At 56.2% G+C, this 16,137-nt stretch overlaps 1 protein-coding gene across 4 annotated transcripts in view; it reads right to left on the bottom strand.

Annotated features, from left to right (window-relative positions):
• The window catches only part of PER2 (period circadian regulator 2), a 39,530-nt gene extending 34,300 nt beyond the window's left edge, over positions 1–5,230 (bottom strand). For 2 of the 4 annotated variants that reach the window (XM_060624299.3, XM_060624301.3), the window contains exon 1: positions 3,287–3,791. In XM_060624299.3, coding sequence (XP_060480282.3) covers positions 3,287–3,331 — 45 coding nt within the window. In that variant the 5' untranslated portion in view covers positions 3,332–3,791. Of the gene's footprint in view, positions 1–3,286; positions 3,792–4,838; positions 5,059–5,087 lie in introns of those variants that run through there. The other 2 variants (XM_060624302.3, XM_060624303.3) reach the window with 2 other exon arrangements.
• Between the last annotated feature and the right edge of the window lie 10,907 nt (positions 5,231–16,137).

The following is a 16,137-nucleotide window of genomic DNA, read 5'->3' as shown; positions in this document are numbered from 1 at the left end:
GGTGAGCAGGGAAGCACCCCTGCACCCCTCCCTTGGACGGAGTTCCGAAGCTTTCCTTTCTTCTCCTTCTCCTCCTTTTTTTGGATAGCCTTTGTGACAAGGCCCCAGTGGGCTGAGAGACCAGCTGGGCATCTGTGAAGCAGGGCGTCATCTCAGAGGGGCACCGTCTCAGCGGGATGTGCTCTCAGCGGGGCCTCATCTGAGCCTTCTCTGCTTCCCTTTCCCCTCACTCTTGCTGCCCTGGGACTGCACCTCCCAGTGACATGCTACCATTGGGTCTCGGCCTGGACTCTGCTTGTAAGAGTGAAGAGAGTGAGAGAGTGGGCCAGGAAGGTGCTGGAGGGAGAATATGCCAGGTCGGGGAGTAAGTGCAAAGGTCCTGAGGCAGGGGCACGTGAGGAAGATGGACCAGTCTGGAGCAGAGCAGGCGAGGCGGAGGGCAGGAGGGCGATACAAGGTCAGAGCTGGACCACAGGGCGCCTCGCTGGGGCACAGACAGGGCTCTGGCTTTATTCCGAGTAAGATGGGAAACGGAGTTCTGTGTGACAAGATCTGCCTTACGCTCTGACACGGCAACGGGTAGAGGCAAGGTGGCAGCAAGGAGACCTTTAAGGGGCCTTGCTACAGTTCAGTAGAGGTGCCAAGGGGCTGCCCGGGGCGCCGAGGGCATTCTCCCCCCGCTGCCCTCCTCCTGCCCCAGCACTCTGGATGTCACCCACCTCGTCCCACGGCCCTCCCCAGACGAGCGGCCCGTCCTCCCTGCTGAGTGAGGCTCAAGGCTGAGGGGTCAAGTGAGCCGCCACGGCACGGGCTCTGGTGGGTTCCACCTCTTCCTGCCTGTGGTGTGAGTTCGGGCCGGTTCCTGAGCCTGCCGTGCCTCGTCTCCTCACCCACGACGGGGGTGACAGCGGCACCCGCCTCTCGTTGGTTAAGTGAGCCAGCCTGTGCCAGCTGACCGAACGCAGTCGTGTCCAACAAAGGCTAGCTTTCATCAGGACCACCAATCACTACAGGCAAACAGATGGGGCAACAAAATAGTGTGTTTCTTTAAAGGAGATATTTCACTGCCACCAGAGCTGCCCCTGGCTTGTACTTAAAGGACAAGGAGCTTAGCCGGCCGCCACCCCCCCCCCCCCCCCCCCCCGGACGGAGGCATCGCACACTCTGCTGGTGTCTCAGCTCCCCGCCTCGCGGCCCTGCCGGCCCCCGGGAGCCTGCCTGGCCTGGCGGAGTAGGATTCACCGGGTAGGAGCCACAAGATCAGCTGAGCTGGAGGGCAGATCTTCACCAAGAGGGTCGGAAGAGGGGGCAGAGATGTGAAGGAACACACACCATCCAAACCACCCGAAACTTCATCATCCCAGAAGATGCGTCGCTCAGCACCGAGGGCCCTGACGGACCGACCTCGTTTTGCCAACTTGGCAAAACCAACATGCTCATCAGGGCGGACTTTGCCTCCTGCCTTCCACAACTGTTCCCGGAGCACCTGGGGAGCCCTGGGCACACCTGTTTCCACCCCCGGGGAGAGGTGCTCAGAGCTTGGGGCGCCAGGGGCCCCAGAAAGGCAAAGACACCCAGGCCAAAAAGGGGACTGCTGGGGAAGCTGGGGTGCTCCTGTCCCTAGAGGCCCCCTTGCTGCCCCCTTCGCAGACATCCATCTCCTGGCTCTGCCCCTGAGAATGGGCAGACCCAAGGGAAGGACCCTGGTCACTGACCACACTTGACTAGCGAGGGTTGTCTTGACTGGACAGGGGAACATTTAGAAAGCACAGTCCACAGTGAGATCACAGTCTGGACGGGCCTCACAATACCACGGGGTGGGGAGGGGCAGGAGGGGGGTGGGGGCGTGGAAGGAGAGGGGCCGGGAGCCAGCCCGTCCAAGCCGGCTGATGAGTTCATGAGGGTTCATTACACCATCCTACTTTACAGGCATTCAGAGTTTCCATGATAAATAGCAAAAAAAAAAAAAAAAAAAAAAAAAAAGCAAGTCCCGGGAACGAATGCACAGCCTGGTCCTCGGTCTACCCACCACGGCCACTGGCAGGCCTTGGGGACAGTGGCGGCTTCTCAAGACTCAATACCCTTGGACCACTTCATCTCTTGGTGGAAATCAGAAGTCAGCGTATATGTGGTTCCATCGCTTCAGGTGCTCGCGTTTTTTGAAACATGTTTAAGATACATCCAGAAAAGTCCTAAATTGTAAGGTTTTGATGTACGTCCACGAACTGAGTTCACCCGCATACCTCGCGCCCAGCTCTGGAGGTGGAACACTGCCAGCCCCCCCAGAAGGCCCCTGGGCTCCCCCTCCCGCCCCCCAACCATCACCCACCCCCAGGGTCATCGCCAGCCCGACTTCTCCCGGCCGGGTTACTTCTGCCGCTTTTCACACTTTCTACGACGGGGATCTCACACTCTGGAGTCTGAAAGCCTGCGGTATTTTACAACCCCGAATATTATAACACGTTTGCTACTTCCTGATAGGAGCCGATTCCCCCGGGGCCAGCCTGCCGTAATCCAGAGAAAATGTTTGTCCTGCTAGATAAACACCCGCGCTCTCCATGGTGACGGCCGGGTGACTGGGGAAAACGCCGACCAAATATGGCAGGAAGAAGGCAGGAGAGAGGCGCCTCTCGGCCTCACCGAGACTCCTTTTGATTCTCTCGGCCCTGCCTTCCAAAGCCTCAAACGTGGATAGGCGTGAGACTTAAAACCAAGAATGCGGCAACTTCAGCTTCCTGGCTCCAGCGTGCAGGGAGGGGGTGCTACCCTGGGCACCTGTGACCCGGCGGGAACACCCGGAGCCCTCAGGGCCTCCCGCCACCTGCTTGCGATTTGCTCTAGACGAGCAAAGACGGTAACACGCCTGTTGCAGGCCTGCACACCGCGGGCTTACAGAGCTGAAGCCGGGTCTAACGACAGCTCAGGGGCAGGGCCCATCCGAGGCCCGTCAAGCCCCCCGGCTCTCTGCTGGGTCAGCAGGTGGGCCAGCTTCCCATGGGGGTCGGCGCCCAGAGCGGATGCGCAGCGGAGGGGTTGTGTGTTTCTCCTGAGCTTTGCCCAATAAGGTCGTTTTGAGGGTCACTTGTTCTTTGGACTAAACGCCGAGAGGTCCTGCCAGCCACTCGGTGACCTGACGGAGCCTGTGGTTTGCTGAGGCCCCGTGAAGTTACATCACCGTCTAAAAACAGAGGCGTGTCCACCAGGATTTCTCTGAAAGTCGAGCGTGTGCGTGAGAAACACAAAAGAGGGAACCTTTCCTACTTTCTTCGAAGCATGGCGGACACACCTCACAGGGAAATGTCATGTGACCGGAAGGAAGGAGAGAGCGCATCAGACACCTGTCTCCTGCCCAAGCGCCTGGAGAAATCAGCCGTAGAGGAGCCAGAATCCAAAAGCCTAGGAGTGGAGACAGACCTGGCAGTCTGGCTCATCTGAGCCCCTCCGTGCAGACAAGGACACTGAGGCCCAGAGGGGTGGCTGAGTCACCCCCTCTCTGCCCAGCACCTCAGCCCCCACAGAAAGCTGGGCTGCATTAGTTCTGTCCTAGTGAGTCACACCGAGATGACATTGGCAGATAACTGTGAACACCCACAGTGCCAGCCCTGCACTGGCATATCACGTAGCTCCCACTGAGAAAAAGAGGAGTCCCTTTCCTCGTTTTACTCATACACCTTATGAAAAGTGATGAACTTTGTATGTAAAAACTCAATTTCCAGTTAGAGCCTTCAGACAGAGCCCAGTTTCTTCTCCACCAAATCCAGCCTGGGGCAAGAAACCCCCAGTGGGGCTGGGGGCAGGGCATCGCCCCTCTGCAGCCGGGAGAAGACAGTTGCCCCCCCCCTCCCCCCCCCCCCCCCCCGGCATCAGACAGGGGAGGTAAGAAGTATTCATGGAGGAATTTCTGCCATGGTTCTGCGCTTAACATTTGGGGGACCTGGGACTCCTCTCCCCAGATTCTGGCCCACTCAGCATTCAGTACCCAATTTCAGGCCTTTGTAGAATGTGTGAAGCTCATCCCGCCCCAGATCAAGACCCTCAGGATGACGGGAAGACCTTGGAGATCTTCCTTGGTGTGTGCCCAGCAGGGATGAGGGCCTCAGTTTCCTAATCTGTGAAGCCAAGGTGTTACCCTGGATGATTTCCAGGGTACCTTCTGTCTCTGTTGTATGAATCAGCTTTCCAAACTGCTTTCTTCTGTGTACATTACAGAAACCCTGGCAACCCAATTCTCATCCCTTACCCGGCCCTTCTGGAGCGCTTAAGCAGGCCAGTACCTGCCCCCGGTCCATGTCCGGGCCTTGGAAGCCAAGGTACACCCCAAAAAGATGGTGTGAGTGCTGCATCACAAAGTGGGGCCCCCTTCTACTCAATCTGGGGAGAGGGAGTAAATACAAGGAGGTCCAGGGGAGGCAAAGGGGGTGGGGCCGCCTCCCTGCCCACAGGGCTCTAGGTCCGGCCTGGCACAGGAGCTCTCTTCTCTTTCTGCTTAACCAGCCCAGGGGACCCGTGGGCTGTCCAGGTAAAGCTCCTAGACCAGCGTCCATCAGTGGCCCTTCCCCAGCCTGAGACTTGGCTCTTTGGCCTCAGAGCAGGAAATCAGCCCCCTAAGGGGCTCTGCACGTTCCCAGAACCGTGGCACTGAACCTGTGGCCTTAGCCTTCCCAGGACCCTCTCCCCATGGGGCACAGGGAGGCGAGGCAGGGCTCATTAAAGAAGATCATCTAGAGAAGAACAGTCCCGTGTGGTAGTCACTCGGTAGCTCCACGACCTTGGACAAGTTGCCTAAGCTCTCTGGACCTCACTCTCTCCATCTGCAAAATGGGGATAACAGTACTCACCCCAACCCACCCCTTTGAGACGAGAAGGAGTCAAATGGCCCGGAAAACTCTCGGATCACGCCTCCGTGGGCTGCAGGAGCCGCCGCCGCCCGCCCAGAGCTCGTCCACCGGACCCCAGACCGCTTGCCCGAGGCCCAGCCCGGCGGTTACGTAACCAGCCAGCCGGGCTGCCGGACCGCGGTCGGCGCCCCAGCCTGGCACCCACCGGCCTATCCGCTCGCCCCGCCCGCCGTCACGCCGCGCCCTCACCGAGCCGCGTCCCTGCTGGTCCGCGCGTCCGTCCGCGCGTCGGTCCGGCCCGCCGACCCGGCTCCCGCCGCCGCCGCCGCCGCCGCCGCCTAGAGCAGCGCGTAGCCCGCAGCGCCGCCGCCGCTGTCACATAGTGGAAAACGTGACAGCGCGCGCCGCGCCCGCCCCCGCCTCCCGCTATTGGCCGACGCTCAGCCTCATCTGCATACCGAAGGGGACGGGCCTGCGAGCGCCGCGTGCCCATTGGCTACAGCGCCCGTCGCGCTCTTTACATAAGACGCACATGGAACTCCATGTTCACCGCGTCGGTTCCTCAATGAAGACGCGGCGCGCTCCTCTCCCCCTCCTCGTCCTCCCGAGTGATCCCTCCCACTTCCGGCCTCGGAGTCTTCCATTCAAGACAGCTGGCGTCGTCTGGCTGGGGGAGCCCGGAGTGGCGCGTACCACCGCGGGCCGGGGGGAGCTGGGTACCGGACGCGACCTGGCCCAGTGCACCTGGGACCGGCCGGCGGGGCGGCCGAAATGCCGCGGAAGCCCGGGCCCTGGAAGGCTGCCACCTGCGGCTACGGGCCAGAGGCGCGCCCCCGCGAGAAACTCCCTGCGGACATCTTTCATTCCCATTCATTCATTTACTCACTCCCATTCATCCTTCCCTAGGCGCTGAAACTGCGTGGGGGACCAAGCCAGGGCTGCCCAGCAGGAGCGCCGGGTGCACGCCCACCCCGGCCGCCGAGGTCCACACCTGCCAGGACGGTCAGCTTCTTATTTTTGAGATCATGTGTTGCAAATTTTGGTTCAGCAAATAGAGACATTGTTACTAGGAGGGGGTACCAAATAAATGATGTCCCTGCTCCCAACCACGTCATTAGGGGAAAAAGACCATCTCATTCATAAAAAGGGAACTTAAATACTAAATGGGGCGGTGTGGGTCATAAATTCACCAAGGCCAGAGTTATCCGCAGAGGGTCCATGGAGGAAGCAGCACTTGAAGAGGGGAAAGGAAAGGCATGGAAAAGGGAGGTTTTCAGAAGGCGCAAGCCGCAGAGACACGTGGGCCAGAGGTATAGGGTTCTGGGAGAGAGTAGGTCTGGAGCATCCTGGCTGCCACTTTTTCTTTCAGTAAGCGTTTTCTGGGGGCACGGTTAAGCCAGAGTTTCTGTTTAAAGTGCCAGGAGAGAGTGGAGCTTACTCTCAGACCATCTGGAGGGCCGAGGCTTGCTTGAAGGACATGGAACAGCACGCAGGCTCCCAGGCAGTTCAGCTGAAGCAGGCTCTGTAACTACAGGGTCTCAGCAGGCAGGGGAGGCTGGCTGGGCTCTGAAGGGCTGAGGGGGCCCTAGCATCTCCCTCCACTGGTCCCGTTCTTCCTGCTCAATAGCCTGCAGGCAAACTGAGCTGCTAGTTCCCAAAGCCGAACCCACATCCAGGAATTCCTGTGTTGGAGCCACTTCTTCCCCTCCCCTTGACAAGGTGTGTATACAACTTTGTGAGACACAGATGTAAACTGGGCAATCACCAAGTTCATCAGCACAGCTCTTCCCACATCAGCCCTGGGATGCCTGCTCTGTGGCTCAGACTCCAAGGTGAGAGCGGCCCCTCCTCCTGTGTCTCTAACACTGACACCTAGAAACCCTCCGTGCCTCCCTGCCTAACACACACACACACACACACACACACACACACACCAAGTAAATCCAGGCCCAGCTGCACCCTGCACCCAAAGGCCTTTTGTTTCTTCATGTACATTGACGTCAACGGGGAGCTCCACTGTTCTGGAAACAAGAATAAACAGCTCATCCACATCACAGAGCTCCTCCTGCTCAGCTTCTCCTTGGTCTCGCTCCATATTCAGCCTGTAGCCTAATGTCACATTTCCTCCCTAAATTTAGCTCTTTCTATTTCTACTGTCAATCTGGTAGAAAGATGTTGGAGTCCATTATTTTAAAAATTATCAAACATCGCGGACCCCTAGAACCCTTCAGAACCTAATCTATTTTCAGTGTCTTCCTGCAAGGTTGTTTTTTTCTTGTTGGAAACTTTCATTCGCTCCACAAATACTTGTTGAGACCTAAGTGTTGGGGGTTATGCAAAAATGTATCTCACTGGATCTTTTGTTTGCAACATGGAAGAGGTGACGCCCCCAGGACCAGGCTTAGTCCGTGGATGCCATTCTCACTGGACCAAGAATCATGAGGGTGTGTGTGTGTGTGTTGCGGCATTAGGTGGGAAGGTGGAAAGAATCCTTTCTTGACCTAGAAACGTGTTGGGGTTGCTGTCACCTCTAGCACAGAACTCTTGGCCAAGCATATTGCTGTTAGCACTAGGGGAAGCAGGCTGGCAAGAAGGAAGTCGGGGGAAGGGGATGGTGAGCCCTGGGGAATGCTGTCGGTGGAAGGAGCTGGCCTCCGGTGTCAGCCTTCACCCTGCCTCCCAGCCAAAGGCGGCTCTTCTCCAGCCCCCAGTCCATTTCTACCAACGGTTCCTCCGGTGGGCGTGGCTCAAGTCAGCCCCGCCCACCCATGCCTGCGCCCTGCCTGGAGGGCCGGTCTGCACCTGGCCTTCCCGGCCCTTGCAGAGTCTCGTTCATGTTCATTCCGGTGCTCAGTTAGCCAGCGTTTCCTGGGCAACTACTCTGTGACACGCCCCGTGTTGGCCAGACTTACCCGCCTTGGTCAGAGTGGACATTCCCACCCCGTTCCCAGTCTGAGGGAGAAAATGCTCAATGTTTCACCCTGAAGCGTGATGTTAGCCTCAGGTGTTTAGTTTTTTGCAGATGTTCCTTATCAGGTAGAGAAGTTCCCTTCTCTTACAGTTTGCTGAGAGGTTGGTTGTTTTTTAAAATCGTACCTAGGTGTAGGGGGCCTTTCATCCATGGCAGTTATTGTTATTTTCCAATACCCCCTCCCAATCAGTCTATTTTTGCAGATCTGCAAATAATTTAAATCACCACAGCTTTGTCTCCACTCTACAACAATCTGTATACACTTGCTTTCTTCATTATCGTAATTTACAACCAAAAATGTAAGTGAATGAAAATATTAGTGCCCAAGATTCTGCTTTTCTTATGTTATTGTTATCTGCTTTCTAAATAAAAGACATGGTTTTAACGGAAGCCCAAAACCTGTTTGCTAGCATGTCACTTGAGAAAGGACTAAAACTTCGAATGCCCTGGCCATGAGGGCGTTAAAGCCCAAGGACAAAGTGAGGAGAAAACTGTCCCCTCTGGTGAGGAGGGTTGGGGAGGAAGGGGGCAGGTGGGGTTGCTGGCCAGATCTTTGCCTAGACCTTGAGGGCTGACTTCTGGGCCAGTTGGTCTCTGGCAGCTCAACTCCCTGTCCCCCACCCCCCAAGGTCCTGGGCCACCAGTATCCCTCGGTCTCCTGGAAAGACAGCAGGCCAACAAGCTGACCTGTGTACAAGGTGATGCCCGATGTCTGAGGCGACCCCCATGTCCGAGGTGTCTCTTTCTTCAGAGGGCGGAAGTCTCTCATCGGCTGGCATGCCACTCGGCTGGACAATGCAGCTCCCTGCAGTGGCATCTCTTGTCCAGTCGCACTCTGCCCGTCGTGTGTCCTCAGCTTGGTTCTGTTTGTAGTGCTGGGGTGGGCTCTGAGGGGTAGCCCAGCAGGCGCCCCCCAACCACAACGTCCTGGGGCAGTGTCGGGAACTGGGGCTCTGCGTGTCCTGGGGGACAAATGAGGCCCCTCCCCATCCGGTCCTTCAGGAGGCTGGGGTCTGGGCGGCACATTCTTGGGTGGGCACGGACCTCAAGGTGCCCCTCGCCCTTGACAAGCTATGATTCAGCACGTGCTTACTGTGTCAGGCACAAGCTCGGTGTTCCACACGTGGGCTCTTCCTCATCCCTCACACCTCTGTAGGGCACGTGTCCGGATCCCCACTGTCCCTTTGCAAAAGCACCCTTGATGTCATGATGCACCAAGGAATCGTGTGGGGCTAGGTCTTATGTCACCAAATGGGACAACCTTTGCCTACATAGAATGATCTCGCGGCCACCCTCGCCACCCTGTGCCTGTGGAGTCTGGGAGCCAGGTGATGACAGAGTCCAAGCTCCGGTGTCCCTCTTGTCCCCTAAACATCCTCCCCACCCTAAATCTCCCTCTATGACGTGGCTGGCAGGTGCCCCCTGAATCCTCGTAACTCCTTTTCAGATCCGTAGAGGCTCAGAGGTGTAGACAGCAGGAACACAGGTCCTCCACATGTCCCAACACATACCGTGTGTCTGTCCATGCAGCCATGTGGGCCCACAGTGCCTGTCCTGGCATGAAAGGGCCCTCTGAATTCTGCCTCAGTCTCTGCCTCCGGTTTTCCTCCGGTGAATTCTGCCCTGGGCCTCACAGCGCATCAGTCGCAGTGTTTGCCCTCGTTCACCGGCTTCTCCTTGCTGCCCAACATGGAAAAAATACACTTGTCCCCAGAGCAGAGCTTCTTGGACCGCTCTCAGAGTGGGAGCCACCCCCTCTAGGGGCGGTGGTGGGTCACCTGACTGAGCGCAGGTGACTGTGGACTGCAGTAGCCTTGGGGCACACAGCGGTCCCACGTGGAAGGGAGCTGGAGGAGAAAGGCTGCCGTGTGCCCATCTCCCGGCTCCTCCTAAACAGGTCGGGTCCCACGAGGGAGGAGGAGGGAAACAGGACACGCCCACCCCCTGGCACCATGGAAGCTGCTGGGCCCCAGGCTGCAGTGGGGAGACCTTACGGGTGGGAGTACACAGGTGCTCAGGGGAGAGCCGGGAGCTCCCAGAAAGCCCGCGTGGTCTGTCTGCACGATGAGAGGCGACATCAGTGCTGCTGAGCAAAGCAGATGGCAGGCGGTGGGGACCAGCCCAGGGCCCCGCTGCAGAGCCGGCGGTCCGGTCCACGGGGCATCCCTGCCTGCGTCTTGGAATGCGAGCTCGAGGGAATTCGGCAGACCTGTCGGCGGGGGAGCTCCCTCAGACCCGGGGCGTAAACTAGGACACCCCACGGAGGCCAGGAGCCCCTGAGAGAACTGGTGGGGATCCAGAGAGCCCCCCGACAACACTCTCTGGACTCAGAAGGCAGTGGGCGGTTTCATGTGGGCGGGCCCTCCAGAGAGGGGAGGTGGGGGCTTTGCCCCTTGGGAGGCAGGCTTAGGGATGGGACAGTCCTCCCAGATCCCTGTCTGGGGCAGGGAGGACCTGCCCTTCTCCCAAGCTGTGTAGCTATGGCTTGGGAACACAGGACACCCAGAGGGAAAAGGATGGCCTGCCAAGCCCTGGACCACAGAGGGAGACGACCGAGGGGGACGAAAGGGGGCCTGTGGCAACAGTAGGTAAGGGGCTGTGGGGCGGTGGTGAAGGAAGACAAAAGTGGAAGGCCGGGGCCCCTGGGAGATCAGAGCCTGTCATTCTCACCTGGGAGGGCCACCTGGCAGAGCTTCTAGCCCCCCTGAAGGAAGGCTCAGCGGGTGAAACGGAAGAGCGAACGCACCACAGTCTGACAGTCTCAGCCCGGGATTCCTGTGGGCAGAGCACGTGTGGCTCTAGGGCCCCCCGTGAGGCCATCCCTGGTCCGGCCTCCCTGCACCCTGTGTGAGTCCTTCAAAGCGAAAGAGAATGAGGGATGAGGCCGGCTCCTCTGTGCTCCCTTCTGGGAGATGGCAGACCGTGTGCTCCAGTCTGTACGTGCCAGAGAGGGGCGGGGTCCCACATAGTCTGGGGCCGGCTAGACCTCAGAGCCCAGGTAGCTGTCTCCGTCACCCAGAAAAGTCACCGTCATACATGCTATTGGGTTCTTCCCGTATTTCCTCCATGGGCACCGCAGGGCAGGCCTTACACTTAACTAGTGAGAGGCAGGAAGGCACCAGCCCGCCTGTTCCTCGCCTGTTGCCCTCACGGGGGCAGAGACCCTAGGCGTGGCTTTTTGCTCAGCCAGTCCAGAGAAGCCCCGTAGGCTGAGCACGGGCACCTGCTGAATGTCTGGTTTGTCCCGTGTGGCCATCAGCAAGGAGTGGCCGTGTGACAATGCCTCCTCTTGCCTCTCCCCCTGTCCTTCACTCTCGCTTCCCTGGAATTGTACTTCCAGATTAAAGCATTCGTTCTTTCTTTTTTTAATTTTTTTTATTTAATTATTTTGAGAGAGAGAGAGAGCGCGTGTGCATGAATGAGCAGGGGAGGGGCAGAGAAAGGGAGAAAGAGAATCCCAAGCAGGGATTCTCCTGATGCAGGGCTTGAACTCACAAACTTTGAGCCGTAAACCAAGAGTTGGATGTGTAACCGACTGAGCCACCCAGGCACCCCTAAAGTGTTGGTTCTTATGCCTATCCCGAGGCTCTGTTTTCTAGGGAATCTACACTAAGACATTGGATACTGCAAAAGGTTCTAGAAAGCAGACTCTTGGGGGTTCATTTTGGGATTGAACTGCCTACCTGTCTCAAAGCCATAGGGACCCCATTCCTAGTGGTGAGTGGGACATGGCCCTTGAGCTAAGAATGCCTTTTACATTATTTAAAGGAAAAGGAGAAAAGAAAGCCAAAGAATATGCTGCAGAGATCGGACAAGACCCACAAAATGGACATTATTTACTCTCTAGCCCTTTACAGAAAAAAATTTGCTGACCTGGGTAATAACCCATCATGCAGTGGCATTGCATTTCTGGAAGTTTCCACCAGCGGTCCATTACGATGGGGGACCACAGAGACCAAGGCCCTGAGGGAGCGAAGAGATGCAGGCCTTCATCAGCGAGGCCACCATGGGAATGTTGCTGATGATGGAGAAGGGTGGTTCCCTATGTTGGTGCGGAGACCTTGGCAAGCAAATGATAGGCTTAGGACAGTTCACGGCCAACCTCAGACCAAGCGTGCAAGCCCGAAGGCCTCCATGGCAGCCCGGCAGATCCCCATCTTCTGCAGTCTCTGGGTAGACTGTCGGAACTCAGCCCTGGACTCTGATTATAAGGTTCACAGAGCTACAGAAGAGACCAAAGCCACGGCCTTGACAGTCCCCTGTACAAGGTCAGGAGTCAGACAGGGAGTGATCTTGGGCCATGGATGTGGGCCGCCGGATAGATGAGCTGAGAATTTCAGAGCCCCAGGTTCCCAGGAGCCTCCCCATTGGCAGAGGTAGTGCCTCTGACCTTGCCAGGGAACAGACTGTCCTTGCTAGCTTCTCACCTGGAGCAGGTGCCTTGCATAATGATGCTTGTTCTCAAGGCCTGCCCTCAGCACCCCGCCCCCCTTTGATTCCAGGCCTGGAACGAAGGTCCCGTGTCAGCTGAACTGCAGGAGAAATCACTGGCCCAGGGGCACTCATCTGTGATTTAGAACACAGCCGTTTTGGCAAGTACCCCAGAACTCGTTCTAATCATTTCCCGGGATGACTCCGGCAGCCTGCTAGTAAACGTTTAACAGCTGGCTCTCTGAAGGGAAAATTTTTGTAGCGTTTGCCAGTTTTTCTGGTGTAAATAACCACACTGTGGCCAATTTCAAGCTACCAGCGTGAGTCGGTTATGAAAGAGGCAATGCCTCCAAAGGCCAAATGCGGGAAGAGAAGGGGCCCACCTCTCCTCACCTAGGGCTGTCACCACGCCCCACCCAGCATTGCCTTAGAAATAGCCTGGGTTTGGGGTGCCCGGGTGGCTCAGTCAGTTGAGCATCCGACTTCGGCTCAGGTCACAATCTCGCGGTCCATGAGTTCGAGCCCCGCGTCGGGCTCTGTGCTGACAGCTCGGAGCCTGGAGCCTGCTTTGGATTCTGTGTCTTCCTTTTTCTCTCTGCCCCTCCCCTGCTCATGCTCTGTCTGTCTCTCAAAGATAAATAAAGATTTAAAAAAATTTTTTTGTGGAAATAGTCTGGGTTTGCTCGGTTACAAGGAGAAGCGGGTCTCCCAAAGTTCAGCACCTACAAGGCTATTTTTCCAAACGGTTTAGGCGATTTTAAAAGGGGCTGTTGTCACAAAAGAATCTCATTCAGGTTTCTGTTGTTGTAAAAACAGCTCTCAAAGTCGGTGAGACCCTTGGTTTCTGGCATGAGGAGTCTGTTGTGAGCCAGTTCGTGTGGGATTTATAACAGTGGCCCTCAGGACATTGTTTGTGGCAGGGACAGGCCAGGGCTCAGTCAAGCCACTCCTGCTCTTTGTGGCCATAAAATGTACTGTCAGCAGAAAGGAGGCTACTCAGGCTTCTGGCCTCCGGGTGAGGGCCCCCCGCTCCCTCAAGTGCTGGTGTTAAGTCATTAGGGTTCCGGGGAAGGAGAGATGACTGCCAGGCATCCCTGTTTCACCCTTCCGGAATGATCTGGCCCTCGAGACCTTTCCTGTCAGCCCACCTCTCACCATCTGAGCCTGGAGAGCCAGACGATTGGGCGGACCTTGGCCCGAACCGTTTCTAGCCCTCAGGGTCAAAGGCCAGGAAGAGGTCACTGAAAGTCTCAGCGCTGGACGGATTGTTCCAAAGTGATAGGGAGGGTGGGCTTGGCCAGTGGCTGTGCCCGAGTCCCCCTGCCCTTGATGTGGAACATCGGCTTGAGAGATCCAGACTTGCGGTTTAGGAAAAGAAAATGGACTTCCCTTGTACATGAGCGTGACAGTCTCTGTTTTTAGGGGAGGATGTTTGTATGCACGTGTACACAAGAGAGAATCAAAGAGAAATGTCAAAACTTCAGTGGGTTTTCTCTGGGTTGTGGAACATGAATGACATTAGTTTTATTCTTTGTATTTTTCAGTGCCCTTCATGTATTCCTTAATGGGTACTTCTTATGTTATATATACTTGTATATGTAAATTGTAAGTTCTATCTAATCTGCATTTATGGATTATAAGCATTTCTTTTTTAATTGTTTTAATGTTTATTTATTTTTGAGAGAGAAAGACGGGGGCGGGGGGAGGATCGGGGCAGAAGGAAAGGGAGACACAGAATCTGAAGCAGGCTCCAGGCTCTGAGCTGTTAGCACAGACCCTGATGTGGGGCTCGAACCCACAAACCATGAGATCATGACCTGAGCCGACGTAGCATGCTTAACCGACTGAGCCACCCAGGCGCCCCTCTTATAAACATTTCATAATTACAAAACTATGGTTTTAAATGTTATAAACTACTAAATATAAAGTAAAAAATTAATTTTGAACAGGATGTTTAGTATCCGATTAAGTGGCTTGTTCTGTGACCGGGGCTGTATTCACAGAGACAGAGAATAAGGACCAGTGCAGTAAAACAGCCAGAGCCCTGGATTTTTTTCTCATTGCAAATTCACTATTTTTGTCTGGCTTCTATTCATTTCTCGGATTTTGTCTTCAATAATCAGATAAATATTAGCTCCATGCTATTTTGAGCAGCCACGGCCGGAAATTTACCAACCTTACATTTATCGTGCAAATCTGCCAACAGGTAAATAACGAAAATAGTCTACAGAGGTCAGGGAAACAATAAACAAACTGCAGAAAACAATCTGACGATGGAGACCAGGTGCAGGTGGGAGCCCAGCGAACCGCCAGCGGCGGCGAGAGCCGTGAGCTCTCAGGGATAGAGGACACACTGTGGTATTGGACATACGGAACACGCAGAGGCTTTTAAGCGTCACGGCAAGACACAGATGCCACAGAGAGGTAGAAAGATAAAGCGATGGGCGTGGGTGTACCCGCGAAGCCAAGGCAAAGTCGACGCGGCGACATTGCCGAAAGGCGGAGCAGAATTCGTGTTTTTCGGAGGGTCTTATGCGCGTGATGGAGCGAAACACATGCTGATGGAGGGCACTGGAGGGAATACAGAACAGTGATCCCGTTCTGTTGGGTGGATGCAGTGAAAGGATCGTCCAAGCTCTGTACGTGGCCTTCCTGTTTTGCTTGTACAAAGAATCCAGGGTTTGGGTTGCTAATTCCTGTGCTCTCGTTCTCACGTTGATTTAAACACAAACAAACAGCCTTCAAAGGGTGTTTGCTTAGAGGCCCTGCATGTGTCGTGAGCGGGATTTCAGGCAGCCGAGGCAGAGACTTAGCGTGGCCAGCGGGGAGGAGGCCCTGGGGGGCCGGTGGGCTCACTCTGCCCTGCCTGGGCCTGGTCCCTCTGCAGACGCTTCCTCGTCTGACGCCCCACAGGCCCCGGGGCTGGAACGTGGGACTACCCATGCTCTTCCAACAGTGAGGACCGGGCGGATCCCTGCGTGTCGTCTGGGTGAGGACACGGGGCCCCGCAACAGCGCTGCCGGTCAGCACTGGGTGGGAGCTGCTTGGGGTCCTGGCAGTCACCTGATGAGGAAAGTCTCCACCTGTCCCAGGTGCCTGGGACGGGGACACTGTGTACCCTGGCCCCCCACCTTGTTCCCAACTTCCATTCTCGCTCTCCCCTCTGTCCTCCACTCAGGACTCCGGACTTCTTCTAAAACTCAGAACTCATCAGCCAATGGCTCCTTTGAGGCAACTTTCGATGGCACCCATGCCAGGATAATGGAGGCTTTTTAATTCTTAGGGGCTAAACCTTGGGCTGGAGGTTGACGAGCGTTCTCCAAATCTGTTTGAAATGCACTCAAAATAAGAATTATCTCCCGGGGCCCCCGGGTGGCTCAGTCGGCTGGGCGTCCGACTTCGGCTCTGGTCATGATCTCGCGGTCCGTGAGTTCAAGCCCTGCGTGGGGCTCTGCGCTGCTGGCTCGGAGCCTGGAGCCTGCTTCCGATTCTGTGTCTCCCTCTCTCTGCCCCTCCCCCCGTTGATGCTCCGTCTCTCTGTCTCAAAAATAAATAAACATTCAAAAAAAATTATTTCCCCTTTTTCCAAGGAGGAGCTTTGCCTCATCCTCTCCAAGGGGTTTGTTGTTGTTGTTGTTTTAACCCTTTTATCCCCACTTTTCCCTCTGCTCAGTATTCAGGTCATCGGGGTTTCAGGCCACATTTAGGTAACTCCAGGGATGAACTGCCCTCACGGACGCCCTTCGCCGGCAATAAAGGGACTGACGCTGACTTGCGGGCGGAGCGTCTATGATGGAGAGTTGTCCCTCCAGGTCTTCGCAGGGTGCACAGGCCCAGGCCACATGACCCCTGCCACAGCCCTGTCGTCCCCGGCGGCTCTGGGCCTCCAGCTCCACG

This window comes from Panthera onca, chromosome C1 (genome assembly GCF_046562875.1).
Source record: "Panthera onca isolate mPanOnc1 chromosome C1, mPanOnc1 haplotype 2, whole genome shotgun sequence".
Lineage (NCBI taxonomy): Eukaryota > Metazoa > Chordata > Mammalia > Carnivora > Felidae > Panthera > Panthera onca.
The sequence above is the reverse complement of the archived record's forward strand: the minus strand, read 5'-3'. Positions and strand labels throughout refer to the sequence as shown.